General features: G+C 40.5%; 1 protein-coding gene across 8 annotated transcripts in view; it reads right to left on the reverse strand.

Annotated features, from left to right (window-relative positions):
• The window catches only part of TARBP1 (TAR (HIV-1) RNA binding protein 1), a 65332-nt gene that overhangs the window by 15483 nt on the left and 30877 nt on the right, over positions 1 to 18972 (reverse strand). For all 8 annotated transcript variants that reach the window (XR_003509256.1, XR_003509253.1, XR_003509257.1 and 5 more), the window contains exons 13-21: positions 13963 to 14060; positions 10409 to 10570; positions 6002 to 6186; positions 5040 to 5301; positions 4745 to 4933; positions 3209 to 3390; positions 2672 to 2743; positions 1271 to 1391; positions 424 to 534 (exon numbers count right to left, since the gene is read on the reverse strand). Coding sequence is in view for 3 of the 8 variants with exons in the window: in XM_027531132.1 (XP_027386933.1) it covers positions 424 to 534; positions 1271 to 1391; positions 2672 to 2743; positions 3209 to 3390; positions 4745 to 4933; positions 5040 to 5301; positions 6002 to 6186; positions 10409 to 10570; positions 13963 to 14060 (1382 nt within the window). In the remaining 5 variants the exon portion in view is untranslated. The remainder of the gene's footprint in view (positions 1 to 423; positions 535 to 1270; positions 1392 to 2671; positions 2744 to 3208; positions 3391 to 4744; positions 4934 to 5039; positions 5302 to 6001; positions 6187 to 10408; positions 10571 to 13962; positions 14061 to 18972) is intronic.

Here is an 18972-nt window from a genome sequence, read left to right on the forward strand (position 1 = left end):
TTTTTTTTGGCCATGCTGCGTGGGTTGTGGGATCTCAGTTTCCTGAACAGGGATTAAATCCAGGCCACAGTAGTGAAAATCTGAAGTCCTAACCATTGTGAATGGCTATTAATTTTAATTAAGAAACAGTCACTATTAAAAAAAAAAAACACAGCTTAAAGTTTTATTGTGGCATAAATATATGTTAAAATATTATAATAAAATACTAATGGAAGAATATATTAAGTGGGACCATTTAAATCAGTTTCCAATTTACTTCCATGACACCTAACTGTCTTAATATTCTATTTAAAAACTTCTGAATAACTTTAAGAACTGAAATACCTATTTTAAGCAGCTTACTTTCTCAGTTTTAAAGAAGCATATAACAGGTTCCATATGAAAACATTATGCTTAGAGGTACAAATATACTTAACGTTATACCTGATCAAATTTGGGGAAAAGTACAAGCAGAATCTGCCAAATTCGGTTTTTCACTCTGTGTTGTTGAGAGTTGACATAGTATCGAGTTCTTGATTTGGACACCAGTTCATCCTGGGAGGGAGGGAGGGAGGGAGGGATCAATGTTAAACTATCCACTGAATCTGTAATGAAAACAAAATCAATGACAACTTCAAGTTTAAAAGGTATAAACTGGGCACAGGAGCCTATTATTTGAAAGGTAGAAGGATAAAAAAGACACTTTCTTATGACACTTTTTATTTTTTCTTATGATATTTTTTAAAGTTTCCTTTCAAAACAATGTATTTACCCACTTTTGTTTTTTTTAAACTTCTTTTAAAATTAGAAAAGGAACCATACACCTGTGCTTAATCTGAAAAGTACTTGGAAATGTCCTTCTCTCTCCTCGTGCCCAGTTAGGGGAGGTCGGGGGTCACGTGGGCGAGAAGAGCCTGAGATGTTAGCCACACACTGAAAGCGAAAGTGTTAGTTGCTTAGTCGTGTCTGACTCTTTGCGACCCCGTGGACTGTAGCCCGCCAGGCTCTTCTGTCCGTGGGGTCCTCCAGGCCCTTTGACTACGTAAGTCTGGAAAAATGGGACCTGCACTGTGACGCAAACAGCACTAAGACAGGAGTAAATGAACAGGTGAGGGCAACACCGGACACGGGAGAAGCGCAGCAGCGAGCCCTTCTGCGCCATCAGAGCCCTCTCCTGCTTTAATGGTCCGTTTTGCCTAAACCCAGTCAAATGCTACATTTACTTTTGCTATGTCACTGCCAGTGCTTTAAGTAAGTTAAGATACTTAAAGGTAAAACAAAGCATATTTACTTTATCCAATAGCTTGATTGCAAGATCTTCCATAAACAACTTATGAGACATATTTGAGCCATCTAATAAACACAGGAATTTGACAGCACAAATTCTCACATAATGGTCTTCTCTTTTGGTACTAAAATATATAAAATGATAGATGATGTTAATACATCTTCAAAATTTAAAAAAAAAAACATGTAAGATGTTAGTTTTGAAATATCAAAACTTTAAGTAGCTTCATATTTAATGACAATTTAGGATAAACATTTAGGATAAATGTAAATTTAGGATAGACAGTGGAAGATAAACAAAATGCATTAACAGGAGTGCCTGTACAAAAAGTCTGAAAGAACCCAAATTTACCCAGACTTCTGGTAAAACAATGCACACACTGATACTGGGTCAATAATATCTTGTCTGTGGACAAAAGAGATCGCAGCTTATGACACGGCTCCTGGAAGACCACAGACACCTCCTGCCCAGAGGCCAGAATGCACATCAGCATCATGCTGTTCTCACTGTGTGCTGTGAATGCACGTCTCTAAGTGAACGGCAAACTCAGGAAGCACTGTGTGCTGAGCAGCCCAGCATTTTCAGTATCCAAATGTGGAAAGATAAACTCACTGAAATTCTTAGTGAGCATTTCCAAGTCCATTAAAACTGTTATAATGTGAACAAGTGTTATTTTAAATTAACTATGCCTGTCTAGTAGAAATCAAAATATTTTGGAACCATCAACTGAAAAATTTTACTTATTGTTATACTAAGGCAGCCAAGAAAACAAAAAATTAATTAAGACAATGAGCAATGACAAATGTATATATTTAATGAAGAGTGGCAGACGGTTTAAAACACAGGTATGACTCTCAGAATAATTAACACGTTTGGTAACTAGACACAATTATCATTTATTGTCCTAAACTCTAAACTCATGACAATACTATTTATAAACACCTACACACACACAGTTTTGAAAATTACATGAGAAAATAAAAACTTTTTAAAAACCTCAATGATTTCAGTGTTAGATCATTGGTTTATCCCAGACATCAAAAGTTTAGAGTCTATTTCAACTAGTTTTATTTTTGCGTGAGCATAGGGACTGTTAAATAGTGATTTTTAACCAAAAAAGAATAAACTTGTGCTCTGATGATCAATCTTCCACCCAGAGAAAGAAGGGAATAGGGATTGTATGCTTCCCATAGTTATTTTCTTATTTATGCTGGACTTCTGCACTAATTTTTAAGTTTATCAAATTTCAGTAAACAGTGACAGATCTGAAGAAAATATATTAGTAAGGGAATATAATTTCTAACAATTGTGAAGGCTCATGCAATATCTTACACAGAATATCTCTCATATGTTACATTTTGAATATTCCAATTATAGCAAGATGGGAAGACCCACCACACTTACTTTTCAATAACAACATTTGCTGCGCACTCATGTCCAAGATTTTCTATGAACGTCTGTACATCCTGAATAAGTCTTTCCATAAAAAACATGCAACAAAGAACAAGTTTTAGAGGAAAAAAATTAAAGTCCCAAATAAAAAGTTAAGTAATATTTTTCTAATTGAAAATCTTAATATAAAGGCACTGCTGCTGCTGCTAAGTCGCTTCAGTCGTGTCTGACTCTGTGCGACCCCATAGACGGCAGCCTGCCAGGCTCCCTCGTTCCTGGGATTCTCCAGGCAAGAACACTGGAGTGGGTTGCCATTTTCTTCTCCAATGCATGAAAGTGAAAAGTGAAAGTGAAGTCGCTCAGTCGTGTCCGACTCTTAGCGACCCCATGGACTGCAGCCCACCAGGCTTATCCATCCATGAGACTTTCCAGGCAAGGGTACTGGAGTGGGGTGCCACTGCCTTCTCCGCTAATATAAAGGCACAATTCTACCCAAATAGATACTTAATATAAAAAATTATGAGAGGCTGCAATAATGGCACCTTTTACCTTTGATCACGCCGAAACACGGTTCCAAATATACATGCCTCAAGGACAAGTTCACTGTAATTTTTAGCAATTGATAAAGACACATTTGAAGCAGAAACTACCCAAGATCTGCAGCAATAACTTATCAGTATATTGAAGACTCCAGTTTTTATAGCAGACATTTCAATTATCCTGTACATAACCTGGAATAAAATACAATAGTTACTTTATCATTTGATCAATCAAGTTTTTTTTTTTTAATCTGTGTTGCCAAAACTTGTTACTTGAATGGCTTCAAATGATAGTTTCAACATAATCATAAATAGTCTAAAAAATTAAAAACTTTATCGTTTGAAAGATGAAAACCAATCACAGAATTCTAATTTTTCATTTCTTAATACTAAAAGTAAGTGTTATTGATACTGATTTCACCCAGAACTTTCCCAGAGGAACAACTGTCCAAAGTAAATAGAATGAAAGGCAGAAGACACACCTCACCCTTGACATGTTCAGTTTTCTTTACACTTGCCAAGGCTTCCCTTTCCCCAAAGCAAAAGAAGCCACCATCTCTGAGTGTGCACTGTGTGGCAGGAAAGGACAGAGGCGGCACAGTGACGGCAGGGCAATATACAGACTTATTTCCCATCGGCCCCTCTGGATCGGGAGTGTATGTGCATCCCGGGCACGATGCAGTCCCATTGCCTCGTGTCCCCTCCTGTGCATCAGTGATTGTAAACACAGATGGCTCCAGAAACCAGAAAGACCTTTCAATAAGGTTATATTCAAAAAAATATTTCTTTGTGCGAGAAAAGCAAAGGCACAGATGCACTGACAAACGGCACCTGGATTTGCCCTCAGGGTCCAGAAGAAATCAAGCCGAGGTTGGGGTGAAGCAGCAGAAAGGGTGTGCCCACCTGGATGAGTCAAGTACTAGGCAACACCCAGCCGCTGCTCTCATGTAGAAATGACCAGGGCTGGCCAATCATGCAATTTTCCAAGAGAAGAAGAAATAGAGATTTTTGTGCAAATTTCCCAATTCTTAAAAGCTGCCAACTATTTAAAATTTTTTAACTTGATTAGATGAACCAAATTATTTGGAAGGCAGATATGGTGCACGGGCTACCATTTTGCACCTACTCCTTTACATCTAACAGATTTTCTTGTTCTTACGTATGACACTAAAAGAGATTCAAAATATTTACTGACTGAATGAAAAAATAACAACAAACTAATATGCAGTTACAAATATACCTCTCCTCTTCCTCATGTGCTACAGGCTACACAAATTAAAATGAAAACAAAAAGTTCCCTCTTTTCTCTAAAGTGATTAGATTCATGGAAACCAAAAGTAGAATGGTGGCTTGCCAGGGGCGTGTGGGGAGGGATGGAAGGGGGAGATGTTTAACGGGACAGAGTTTCAGTTCCACAAGATGAGAACATTCTCGGATCTGTCACAGCTATGCAAATAAAGTTAACACAACTGAAAAACAGTACACCTGAAAACGGTTAAGATGCTAAATCCTATGGGCGTTTTCATCTCAATTTTTAAAAAGTTACCTCTTTTATTTTGAAATATGCCTGGCCCTTGATTTTCGCAGCGATGGTAAGAACTTTGGGATCAAAAACAAACTGAACAAAAGCTTTAAAATTAGACCAGAATATCAGCTGAGTGTTGCTTAAAGAGGCTATGATTTTCCATGCCATGTCAAAAGATTCTATGCAGAGTGATTCAGAGGTGGTCAGAAGCTGGTAGGGGAAAATAAAAAGAAAGAAACACACGATTTATCACAATTTCAGAAACTGATGTCTGTTCCAATGGTTATTCTTCAATTTATGTCTCACTATATCTTACCTTGGGAACCAAAATTTTCATACAATGGAACACAGGTAAGACCTGCTCAGAAGGAAGAACTGTGAGGGCTTCCAGTGCAGACTGCAAAGTCCTTACTGCCATTGGAACAGCAGGTAGAGTGGGTTCCAGAATTTCACCCTCTGAGGCTGGTATAAGGGTGTGACATTTTCTCAACAAGAAAGAGAGGCAGACCCACTGATCATGAATATATTGTGCAGCTATTTTCCCCCATCCTTGGGAAGATGATGACTCTTCAAAAAAACTGAGACAAAAAAGTCAAGTCACAAACCCCATCCTTCCTTAGGTCTGTCTCAATTTCTTTTGCATGTAGTAGTACACTATCCTTACAAGCTGCTGCTACTGCTGCTGCTAAGTCGCTTCAGTCGTGTCCGACTCTATGCGACCCCATAGACGGCAGCCCACCAGGCTCCCCTGTCCCTGGGATTCTCCAGGCAAGAACACTGGAGTGGGGTGCCATTTCCTTCTCCAATGCATGAAAGTGAAAAGCGAAAGTGAAGTCGCTCAGTCGTGTCCAACTCTTAGTGACCCCATGGACTGCAGCCCTCCAGGCTCCTCTGTCCATGGGATTTTCCAGGCAAGAGTACTGGAGTGGGCAAGGGGAGAAATTAAACAGCCATTATTAAATTATTCTGTCTACCAAAGAACAAGGAAACCGCAGAAAACTCAATTTCCTAACTACTCTGAAAGCAGGTGTTTTCACTCACTTTAAATGATTCACTGAAAAGGAAATGCGTAAAAATTAATGGGTTTCCAGTAATAGAGATAAATAATGTGATAATATATTATCATCTGAATGAAGCCTGTTCTCAAAGCTTAAATAATTATTTAAGTAAGGGTGAGCGACCACTAATGACCTCAATGACCGAGACAAAAGTGGATTTTTAAACATTAGCAAAAAGAAGCCTTTAGTGTACATGCTGCTGTCCAAGTGGTGAACATACCTGCTCTCCTCCTCTGTGTGGGGCTTCTGCAGAGTTTGATTGAGCTGCAGTGATGAGATGAACGTTTCTGGGGGACCCACATCCAGAGAGTCCAGCTGTAGCTCTGGCTTCTGGCTGACCTCACACACCATGGCCAAGGCAGCCATGCTAACGGCTCTCTGAATCTGTCTACCCAGTGTGGGCTCCTGGGGAGGAAATGGGACAACCTTTTGTAACCAGTACGGACGTGAATTCCAGTCTGCTGGAATCTCATGCCCATCTTTTCTGCTTGGTGCCTGCTGCTGAATATCAGAGGAAAGCAAAGGAAATCCAACATACGTCACTTGGTTGTACCATTTCTGTACAAACTGGTGGTGAACAAACAAAGTGGGAATAAAAATTCAGCAGCGTGTGAACCGAGAACTTCCAGATATACAAGCTGGATTTAGAAAAGGCAGAGGAATCAAGAGATCAAATGACCAACATCTGCTGGATTACAGAAAAAACAAGGGAATTCCAGAAAAACATCTACTTCTGCTTCATTGACTATGCTAAAGCCTTTGACTGTGTGGATCACAACAAACTGTGGAAAATTCTTCAAGAGATGGGAATACCAGACCACCTTTCCTGTCCCCCAAAAAACCTGTATGCAGGACAAGAAGCAACAATTAGAACCAGACATGGAACAACAGACTGGGTCAAAATTGGAAAAGGAGTACCTCAAGGCTGTATATTGTCATTCTGTTTATTTAACTTATAATGCAGAGTACATCATTCAAAATGCCAGGCTGGATGATTCACAAGCTGGAATCAAGATTGCAGGGAGAAATATCAACAACCTCAGATATGCAGATGATATCACTTTAAAGACAGAAAGTGAAGAGGAACTAAAGAGCTTCTAGAAAAAGGTGAAAGAGGGTGAAAAAGTTGGCTTTAAAACCCAACTTTCAAAAAATGAAAATCATGACATCCAGTGACGTCACTTCATGGCAAATAGATGGGAAAAAAGTGGAAACAATGACAGATTTTATTTTCTTGGGCTCCAAAATCATTGCGGACAGTGACTGCGGCCACAAAATGAAGACGCTTGCTCTTTGGAAGGAAAGCTATTGACAAACCTAGACAGCATATTAAAAAGCAGAGACACCACTTTGCTGACAAAGGTCCACACAGTCAAAGCTATGAATTTTTCCAGTAGTCATGTACGGATGTGAGGGTTGGATCATAAAGAAGGTTGAGCGCCAAAGAACTGATGCTTTTGAACTGTAGTGCTGGAGAAGACTCTTGAGAGTCCCTTGGACAGCAAGATCAAACCAGTCTAAAGGAAATCAACCCTGAATATTCACTGAAAGGACCGAGGCTGACGCTCAAGCTCTAAACTTTAGCTCCCTGATGCGAAGAGCCAACTCACTGGAAAAGACCCTGATGCTGAGAAAGAATGAAGGCAAGAGGAGAAGGGGGAGACAGAGGATGAGATGGTTGGATGGCATCACTGACTCAATGGACATGAATTTGAGCAAAGTCAGGGAGATAGTGAAGGATAGCGAAGCCTGGTGTGCTGCAGTTCATGGCGTCACAAAGAGTCAGACACACCTTAGTGACTGAACAACAACAATGGCAATTCAGTAATTCACACTAAAAGACAATTCGGATACAACTTTCCTATGAGTGAGTCTTATTTCAACTGTTTGGCTGAACTAGAATTAAAAACAAAACGTGGGGGTACTTCCCTGGCTGTACAGCAGTTAAGATTCTGCACTCCCACTGTAGGGGGCACAGGTTTGATCCCTGGTCAGGGAACTAAGAACCCGCATGCCACATGGTGCCGCCAAAAAAAAGAGAGAGAGAGAGAGAGAGAGACATCCATTCATTTAAAAAGGAAAAAACCAGGCTCCTTGCACATACATACACAATTCCCTCAGTCAGCTGTATTCTGCTTTTGGCAAGGTGACGCAGCACAGCAGTTATTGACAAGAGCTGGATTCATGAACCGCACAACCTAGGTCTGAACCCTGACTGTGCACTTACCATCAGCTGACTGTGGACACACACCACACCTTGGTTGACTCTGCTGTACTGTGGCGACAGTAACAGAATCTAGTTCACAGAATTATTGTGAAAATTAAATAAACTGGTTATTTCACATAAAGCACTTGGAACTCTACATGTAGGAGCTCAAAGGAAGGAGACCAAGATAGCCTGGCTTTGTACGTACAGAGAGAAAATCAATCTCTAACTAGAAGTGCAGGCAAAAACCTGGACAGGTTCTTTGAGAGATCAAAGCTGTTCTCCCCAGTACTGTCCACCACTAACACCTCTACAGAAAGGAACCCTCTAGTACTTACTCCATCCCACACCTGCCCCTGCCACCCCCAAAGTAAACTGAGTATCTCTACAGATCAATTTTACTCAGCAACACCGCCAATACAGGAAATAAAATTCAGGGTTACTTTTGAGTTGCATAATATGGGCTCTATTAACCTTCATGTAATTCAGTGAATCACTAAAGAAAGCAAGCCAATCTTTAAAGATCACTGAGGTCTGGTTCACGGTTCTGGTCCACATTCAGAACTCACAATGTCCCTTCATTACACTAATATGCAGTAGATAGGATACTGAAGGATTAATCAGCCCTCCTTATAATTTTCTTCTAGGACACTTCTTGAAAACTACTTCAAAAATTAGATTATTAAAGGAATTAAGGAGCTATTTTAATTAGCAGCCCAGACTGGATTATGATTCAGCTCAACTTTAAAACACCCTTACCATGTGTTAATTGCCAAGAGCTAACATTTATCGATGACTTTCCACGTGCCAGGTACTGTTCTAAAGGTGTACCACCAATGAGCTAGCTTTAATGTTCACAGCAACCCTATAACCCTCATTTTGCAGGTGCAGTAAATGAAGCACAGAGAGGTTAAGTAAGTTCCCCAAGGTCACACAGCTGGTAAGGATAAAGCCAGGATTCATAACCAGGAAGTCTAATTCTAAAGCCTCTGCTCATAACCACTACATCTTATTATGTATCATGTTAAGAACTGCCTCTAGGTACTAAAATCTAATGGAGAAGACATATACACATAAATTATTCCAAAAACAAGTAAAATGGAAATAAGTACAAAAATGAAGGCATAAAAAGCAATAGATAAATGAAGGAAAGCATGAGACACCAATCCGAGGCCTTTAAGAGAAAGTGTAATTTGAGCTGGGACATTAAGGATGGACCAGCTACCGGCAAGTGTATGCTGAAGGGACGGCATTCTCAGCGGAAGGACCAACATGGGGAGGCCCAGATGAGGCAGGATGCGGCGCGTGCCTGTGGTCTGGGAGGCCCTGTGCTGGCCTAGCAGGAATGCAGCACAGGTGTCCTGTGGGAAGGAGGGGGAGAGGCTATGCACGACTAGGCTAGAAAATGAGGGAGAAGGCTAGGTATGGAGGCTCCGACACCACACTGCTGAATGTGGACACCTTAAAGTGTCCCTGACGGGTACCTGGGAAAAAGACCTAGTGAAAATCCACTCAAATGATTTTAAGACTGACTGAAGTCACTTCATGGCAAATAGATGGGGAAACAATGGAAACAGTGTCAGACTTTATTTTTCTGGGCTCCAAAATCACTGTAGATGGTGACTGCAGTCATGAAATTAAAAGATGCTTACTCCTTGGAAGGAAAGTTATGACCAACCTAGACAGCATATTAAAAAGCAGAGACATTACTTTGCCAACAAAGGTATGTCTAGTCAAGGCTATGGTTTTCCAGTAGTCAAGTATGGATGTGAGAGTTGGACTATAAAGAAAGCTGAGTGCAGAAGAATTGATGCTTTTGAACTGTGGTGTTGGAGAAGACTCTTGATTGTCCCTTGGACTGCGAGGAGATCCAACCAGCCCATCCTAAAGGAGATCAGTCCTGGGTGTTCATTGGAAGGACTGATGTTGAAGTTGAAACTCCAATAATACTTTGGCCACCTGATGCAAAGAGCTGACTCATTGGAAAAGACCCTGATGCTGGGAAAGATTGAGGGCAGGAGGAGAAGGGGACAACAGAGGATGAGATGGTTGGATGGCATCACCGACTCAATGGACATGGGTTTGGGTGGACTCGGAGTTGGTGATGGTCAGGGAGGCCTGGCGTGCTGAGGTTCATGGGGTTGCAAAGAGTCAGACACGACTGAGTGACTGAACTGAACTGAACACCATATCTTTGCTATATACCTATTATGACAGGAGTTGTTCTATTATTATAATATAATGTTATATATTATGATAGGAGTCTTAATCTTCATCAAATATTATGAACAAAGGGTATTATTTTCAAAATTAAATTTTGGCAGATGCTTTTTGTGTATCAAAATATTGTTAATAGTCAAGTATGTATTCCATGCATGCCTTATTCAACATAACTATAAGCCTTGAAGCAAAGAGGATTACCTGTCCACGGTCCATCTCCTGAAGATGCCGAATGGATGCATTTTTCAAAGGAGAAATAACTTTCCAAATAGGGTTGCCTCTTTTCCACCCAACATTCAAGTGGAGATTTATAAGCTCAGTTAACACCATCAGGTACAAATGGCAGCGATCCAGATCTGAAACCTAAGACACACAAAAAACACTTAACAAGCAGGGTCCACGATTTTCACAAAACCAGGAGAGTTCAGACAGGAAAGAAATTAAGTTTACCTAAAAGTACTGAAAGATGGCGCTGAAGAGGGGAGAAATCACCTCTTCCAAGAAGCCTTCCATCAACTCCCCAGGCAGAGCTGAGCACACCCTCCTCTGTGCTTAGACAGTGACTCTGTGTTCAGCACAGTTACAGCACACATCACGACTCACTCAGCATGCAGCTGGCTCCCCACCTTGATTATGAGCATCCTGGAAGGCATGCTGGCCACCCACTCCAGTACTCTTGTCTGGAGAATCCCATGGACAGAGGAGTCTGGCAGGCTACCGCCCGTACAGTCGCAGAGCTGGGCATGACTGAACAGACTTAGCATGGATGGCAGGAACTAAGCCTCCCAGGCTGTGTGTGTGCTAAGTTGCTCAGTCGTGTTTGACTTTTTTGTGACCCCATGGACTGTAGCCCACCAGGCTCCTTGGTCCACAGGATTCTCTAGGCAAGAATACTAGAGTGGGTTGCCATTTCCCATTCCAGGGGATCTTCCCAAACCAGGGATCAAAACCACATCTTTCAAGTCTCCTGCATTGGCAGGCAGGTTCTTTACCACTAGTGCCAGCTGGGAAGCCCAGCACACACACACAGCCTGGGATGCACAGCTCCGCCCTCCATGCTAACACAGCATAAATAATCACAACAACTATAGCAACCGCCATTTCCTTTGCTTTCGGCACTTGTAACACTCCATTCTTACGAGGAATGGTCACTGTCCCACTTGCCTAAGACGACGACTAAGTTCAGAGAGGTCAAACAACCTACCCAGCATCTCAGAGCTAGTAAGCAGGGCAACAGAATTAAATGCAGGTCTTCTAAACTCCTACACATAGGCAGACTGGTTTCAGTCTAGCTCTGTGACCTATGACAAGAGACCTAATCTCTTTGGGCCTCAGATTCCTTATTTGTAAACTGGGGAGGGTGTATCTCTCCATCACAAGGTTTTGGTTTGGAAGAATTAAGTGACAGAAAGCATGCTGAAGAGATGGGCCCTGAGTGGTGGCCTTGATCACTATTACGGTGCCAAGTACTCTACCCTCGGGCTCCCGTGGCACACAGGAAGCACAGGACTCCTTCAGTTTATCAGTGTTTACTGAGCAACCACTAGATGCCAGGCACTTTGCCAAGTGCCAGGATACAGTGCAGAGAGAAGTGACAACTCCAGGGCGTGGTGACAGACTGAACACAGCGGGGGAGAGTGATGGATAAAGGTACCAGGGAGGGTTCCCAAGTCTTAGGCTTAAAGAAGCCTGTTGGATCACACACATCCACTGAGAAGTGAACCTAGGGGCGTGGGGGAGGGTGGATAACCTCCTACAGGAATGATAAGAGGTTCCATTTCAAACACTGTATGTGTGAAAAGTCCAGCTCAAGGTATCAAACAGCAGTTGGCTGAACGGCATTCAGCCAGAAGGACAGGCAGAGGTGGACACGGGTGTGAGGTGCCTGGCACAACTGAACGTGGGGATGCAGATGAGGCCACCTAGACAGGAGGAAGTGAGCAAAGAAGGGGCCCAAACACGCCTGAAAAACGGACTTTTACGGCTACACATCAGAGAACGGACATTTGCGGGAGAGCCTGTTGTTAAATATTGACTATCACGCTGCTGAGGGGAAGGAAAGTGGGGAAGAGACTTTTATTAAACTATAATAAGTTATCAAACAAATGCACTTATTTGGGAATTCTAATTCCAAATGTATTACAGAGTGGATTTACATAATAATTTAAAGTTATTTTGGAAATGAGTTCACTTTCTAAAATCTGAAAGACAAAATCACATTAACTTTCCCCTTTTTAAAACTATTTTTAGCTTCAGACTCCAAACAAACAAAAATATTATTTCTGTCCCCCCTTGGGGACAAGGAGGTTCACTATACTTTTGTGTACGTCTGAAAACTTCTAATAATAAAATGGAAAAGTAATACTGATAACAATAAAGTGATAAGGGAACGAAATATGAAAAGTTACTTCTTTATTAAATGTCTTCTTGGAAATTTAGGTGTAGCAGAACTACTGTTAACAATGGTTGAATAAGAAAAATGCTAAAGATAAACACACTCCCCTCCAGAGGAGTTTGTTCCTTGCCTTATCAAAATATCTCAGGTGTTTTTGTATAAAACTTGCCTTTTTGTATTTTCACACTGCTTATCAGCTATCAAACAAATGTCCTTAATTGGATGTTCTAATAAAAGCTGTTAAAATAGGTATGCTTTCTCACTCTATTGACAATGTAATGATTGTAACTGTTTCAACATCTGCCCTGCTGCTGCTGCTAAGTCGCTTCAGTCGTGTCCGACTCTGCGCGACCCCATAGACGGCAGCCCACCAGGCTCCCCCGTCCCTGAGATTCTCCAGGCAAGAACACTGGAGTGGGTTGCTATTTCCTTCTCCAATGCATGAAAGTGAAAAGTGAAAGTGAAGTCGCTCAGTCGTGTCCGACTCTTAGCGACCCCATGGACTGGAGCCTACCAGGCTCCTCCATCCATGGGATTTTCCAGGCAAGAGAACTGGAGTGGGGTGCCATTGCCTTCTCCAACATCTGCCCTAGAGAATGTCAAACCCTCCCAAATTAAGAATTATAGCCATTTCTATAAAATTAATATTTTCAAAATATTCCCGAAGAAAAGGAGAAAACTTTATAATTTTTTTTTCAGATGTCCTAGAAAGAACAATTATGCAGTGAGCCACAGACAGAGAGGATACCTATCTTCATGGAGCATCCTCTTCACCTCAGGCTGCTGCTGCTGCTGCTGTTGCTAAGTCGCTTCAGTCATGTCCGACTCTGTGCGACCCCATAGACAGCAGCCCACCAGGCTTCCCCGTCCCTAGGATTCTCCAGGCAAGAACACTGGAGTGGGTTGCCATCCTCAGGCTAGTTGTTCCCAATTCTAACTTCATTTGAAGATCACATACAGACATAAAAATATATTATGTGTACTGACACCCAGTCCCATCCCAAACCTGCCAAGTCAGAATCTCTGGATCCTGGGGCCAAATACACATTGACTATGCTAAGTACTTCAAATATGTTATACCATTTGGTACTCTCTAAATTCTAGGAAGCAGATATCTTATCTCCACTTTGCAGATGAGGAAACTGAGGCTCAGAAAAGCTATATGATTTTCCTAGGATCAGTTACACTGATTGAACTGGAACTAGGAGACTCTAAAGCTTCAATTTTTTCTGCCACTCAAGGCCACTTTTCAAGAAAATATCACATTAATTTTTCCTTTCAACTTAATAACAGTGCCTGCCAGTCAGTAATCACTCAAAATACTGAAGAAAAGACTGAAGTTACTCAAGTAAATACTTACAGTACTTAGTTCATTCATAGTAAGTCGTCTGAGAATAAATTCAGAAATGCTCTCTGTAGTAGACATGATAAAGTTCTGAAGAAGAGTAAATACTTCATCTGTATGGAGGAAAAAAAGCATGCAATTAAAATTACAGAAATAAGTTATTTGATACAATGCATCTCATATATTCTAGCAAAAGTTCAACTCTGTTAGGTATATGTGTGACTCACTTACCAAAAATGAATTCTGATAACATAACAGTTGGGATATCTACAATTAATCTTAAAAACCATTGAAGAGCTTCAGTTCTGGATAAGATGCAGCAAAGGTACACTGCCCTCTCTCACTGAATTCAGCTACAAAGCCTGGACAGGATATCTAAAACAGTCACGTGAAGATTCTCAAAAGTCAAAAGCAGCAGATGGATTTAGCAAGTAATAACCCTGAACAGTGGTGAGTTTGCTTTGGTCCCGCTGTAGACTGGACCCTCTGATGGAGGAGCAGTCACGAAGGCGGGCAGCAGACTGAGCCCCCACTTTCTGGTCAGGAAATTAAAAAGGAGAAACTCAGAGAACTAGACAGTGAGTAGTTAGGGGATTCCAAAGACGGACGTGATCAGGAAAATAGCCCCAGCAAGTGGTATATGGAGGGTGGCTAGGCTCACCCCTGAACTGCTGGCCCTGGATATGATGCTACTCAGAAGGTCAACCACGTTCAGCACTGAACAGACAACCACACAGGTGCCAGCCTGGCCGCTGCATGCAGCACTCAGGGCACAGGTCAAGACAGCACTGCAAAAGGCTTGAAAGCAAAACTGACCGTGAATCAGCACCCACAGAAGCTGGAGCAACAGAAACTGAAGCCTGAACCAAGCCAGTCTGGCTGACTGCCACACAAACGTATCAACACTGTCCACAGAGCTAGACAAGATCCAGAGTCTCATAACACAATATTCAAAAGATCTAGAATACAATCCAAAATGACTGGGTGGATAAAGTATGAGGAAATTCCTAGCTCATATGGGAAAAGAATCTACAAACGACGACACCAAGATGACAGTCATGTTAGAATAATCTGACAAAGACTTTAGAGCAGCTATTAAAACATGCCTCAACACTCAATACTTATTCTTGAAATGAATGGAAAAACAGAAAGTCTCACCAAAGAAATAGAAGACTTATACACAAACCAAATAGAAATTTTACAATTCAAAGTACAATAACTGAAAATTTTAAAACTCACTGGATGGGATCAATAACAGAAAAGAAATGTAAGGGAAAATTAGCAGTGAACTTGAAAACAGATCAGTAAAATATGCAAATTGGGCGATGCCCTGGTGGTCCAGTGATTAGGACTCCACACTTCTGCTGCAGGGGACACAGGTTCAGTTCCTGGTCGGGGAACTAAAATCCTACACGGCATGTGCAGCATGGCCAGGTTTAAAAAAAAAAAAAAAAGGCAATCTGACATGGTACAGCCAAGTTCCCCAAAACTGAAAACAAAGACATAGTACTGAGTGCACAGAGAAACATCTTACTACCTGGGGAGAAAAGGGTGTGAATGATTACAGAGTTCTAATGAGAAACCGTGGAGGTCAGAAACAAAGGGAACGTTTTTAAATTGCTGAAGAAAAGACCTAGCAAACCAGAATTTCATATTCAGCAAAAATATTCTCCAGAAGGCAAAATAAAAACATTTTCAGATGGAGGGAAATTAAGAGAATTCATTGCCGACAAACTTGTTTCCAAAGAAATATTAAAAGACATTTTTTAAACAAAAGGTATACAGTGCCACAGGAAAACACGGAATGTCGAGGGTGAAACAGCAAAAACTGTAAATGGGTAAATACAAGAGACTCTTCCCTTGAGTCTTTAAAATGTGTTTGATGGTTAAGAGCAAAAAATACAACATTGTCTGGTACTGATTTTAACAAATGTAGGTGTAAGACAACTATAATAAATGAAGGAGAAGAGATTAAGGGACCTATAAAGTAGTAACATTTCTACATGAATTTCAAGTTGGTAAAATGTTAATTCTAAGCTGACTGTAAAAATGTATGCACATCATAATCCCCAAGGCAATCACACAAAAAACTTTGGACATTTAGGAAAAAACACAAAAGATAATGAAAATGGAAGACAAAACAATGTTCATACTCAAAAGAAGCCAGAAGAGGGAAGAAAGAAATGAAAAACAGGAAAATAAACAGAATACAAAAAATGACAGCTCTAAAACTAAATATGTAAATAATTACATTAAATGCAAATAGTTTCGGAGAAGGCACTGGCACCCCACTCCAATACTTTTGCCTGGAAAATCCCAAGGATGGAGGAGCCTGGAAGGCTGCAGTCCATGGGGTCGCTAAGAGTCAGACACGACCGAGGGACTTCACTTTCACTTTTCCCTTTCATGCATTGGAGAAGGAAATGGCAACCCACTCCAGTGTTCTTGCCTGGAGAATCCCAGGGACGGGGGAGCCTGGTGGGCTGTCGTCTATGGGGTCGCACAGAGTCGGACAGGACTGAATCGACTTAGCAGCAGCAGCAGCAAATAGTTTAGACCAAATAAAAGACACAGACTGTCAGAAGAGACAAAATATCAAGCTCCAACTATATGCTGTCCATAAGAAATTCACTTTAAATATAATGTTCATTAAATAGGCTAAAAGTACAAAGCCAGAAAAAAAAGTACTATGCAAATTCTAATTAAAAGAAAGTACAAGTGGTTATACTACTATCAAAGTAGGCTTCATAGTGAAGAAAACAATCAGGGATAAAAAGGGACATTACGTAATGATAAAAGAGTCAACTCCCAAGAAAAAGCACAACCTACCTAACAACAGACCTTCAAAATACATAAAGCAAAGCTGGCAGTAGTAAAAGGAGAAGGAGACAAATCCAAAATTATAGTTGGAGTTCAACACTCCTAAATTCCAAGAATATAAAACTGAAAAACAAGAAACTCCTGGATATAATTGACATCTACAGAACACCACATCCAATAATAGCGGAATACACATTCTTTCCAAGTGTGCATGGAACATAGTCCAAAATAAACCATACCCTAACAAAATAACAATTCTTAAAAGCTGAAATTGTACTAAGTGTGCTCTCTTGACTAGAACAGAATTAAAACAAAAAGCAATAACAGAAAGATAACAGGAAAATCTCCAAATACATTTCTAAACTCATGGGTAAAAGAGAAAGTCTTAAAAAAAAAAAATTCTGAACTAAAGATACAACATACCAAAATTTGTGGGATGCAGATAATACAAAACTGAAGAAAATCCATAGCATTTGATGTCATTTTAAAAAAGAAGATCTAAAATCATAATCTAAGCTTCTGCCTTAACTTCAGCAAAAGGCAAAATAAACCAAAAGCAGGCAGAAAGATGCAAACAACAGAAATCAATGAAATTGAAGAGAGAAAAATCAACAGAGAAAAATCAATGAAACCAAAAGCTGCTTCTCTGAAAAGGTCAATACTAGCCAGTCTTAAAAAGAGAGAGGGGATCACCACCACCAGTCAGGAGTTACAAATGAATCACTTCAGACCCCAGATTCTAAAGAAATTTAAAGGATAAACCATGAAAAACCCTACAAATGTAACTGTCCTCATTCACAAATGACATCACTGTCTACAAAAAAATCCCAAGGATCTTAAAAAAAAAAAAAAAAAACTTCAACTAATAAGTACACTTCAGCAAGGTTGCAGGATACAGGTCAACACACAAAAATTAATCACATTTCTGTATACTAGCAACTGCTGCTACTGCTAAGTCGCTTCAGTCGTGTCCGACTCTGTGCGACCCCATAGACGGCAGCCCACCAGGCTCCCCAGTCCCTGGGATTCTCCAGGCAAGAACACTGGAGTGGGCTGCCATTTCATTCTCCAATGCATGAAAACTTAAAGTGAAATTGCTCAGTCGTGTCCGACTCTTAGTGACCCCATGGACTGCAGCCTACCAGGGTCCTCCATCCGTGGGATTTTCCAGGCAAGAGTACTGGAGTGGGGTGCCAATGCCTTCTCCGTATACTAGCAAAGCCCAATTCAAAACCAAAAAATTAAAAAATATATCATTTACAATAATCTTTCCCCCAAAGATATGTTACATAAACCTAACAAAACCTGTACAGGATATAGATGCTGAAGACTTAAAAAAACACTCTGATGAAAGAAATAAAAGGCAGCCTAAATAAACTGGGAGATAAACCATATTCATGAATTATAAGCCTCAATAAAGAAAGCAATTCTCAAAAAAAAACTGATCTTTATATTCAATTCAGTTCCAATCAATTCCAGTAGGATTTTTTTTTTTTTTTTTTGTAAATACAGACAAGCTGATTACAAAGTTTATATTGAAAGGCAAAGGCACTAGAAGAGCTCAAAATACTTTTGACAAAAAAGAATAAATTTGAAAGAATCACACTACCTATTTAAAGACTTATTGTAAATCTACAGTAACCAAAATAGTACAGTATTGGTAAAGGGACAAAAATAAAGATCAATAAAACAAGCCAGAAATAGATCCACAGAAACATGGCCAATTGTTTTTAAACAATTTTATTGAGCTATAAATGGCATATTTTACAATTCACCCATTAAGAATGTGTACTTCAGTGGTGTTCAGTACAGTCAAGAGATATGTACAACCATCACCAGTTAATTTTAGAACATTTTCATCACCACAGACAGAAAAGCCCATCCCCTTGAGCCACCACCCCATAACCCTCCTCCTCTGCCTGCCCTAAGTCACTGATATACTGTCTGTCTCTCTAGATTTGCCTGTTCTGGATGCTTCATGTAAATGGAATCACATATTACATGGCATTTTGCAATTGGCTCCTTTCACTTATTATTTCCAAGATTCATCCATGTGTCAGTACTTCTGTGTTCCTTTTTACAGTCATATATCGCTTATCTATTCACGCATCCATCTATTTTGGGTTGTTTCCACCACAGCCAACTAATTTTTGACAATTCAACAAAAAAAGGGAAATCTCATCAACAAATGGTCTGGAGCAACTG

This window comes from Bos indicus x Bos taurus, chromosome 28, assembly GCF_003369695.1.
Source record: "Bos indicus x Bos taurus breed Angus x Brahman F1 hybrid chromosome 28, Bos_hybrid_MaternalHap_v2.0, whole genome shotgun sequence".
Lineage (NCBI taxonomy): Eukaryota > Metazoa > Chordata > Mammalia > Artiodactyla > Bovidae > Bos > Bos indicus x Bos taurus.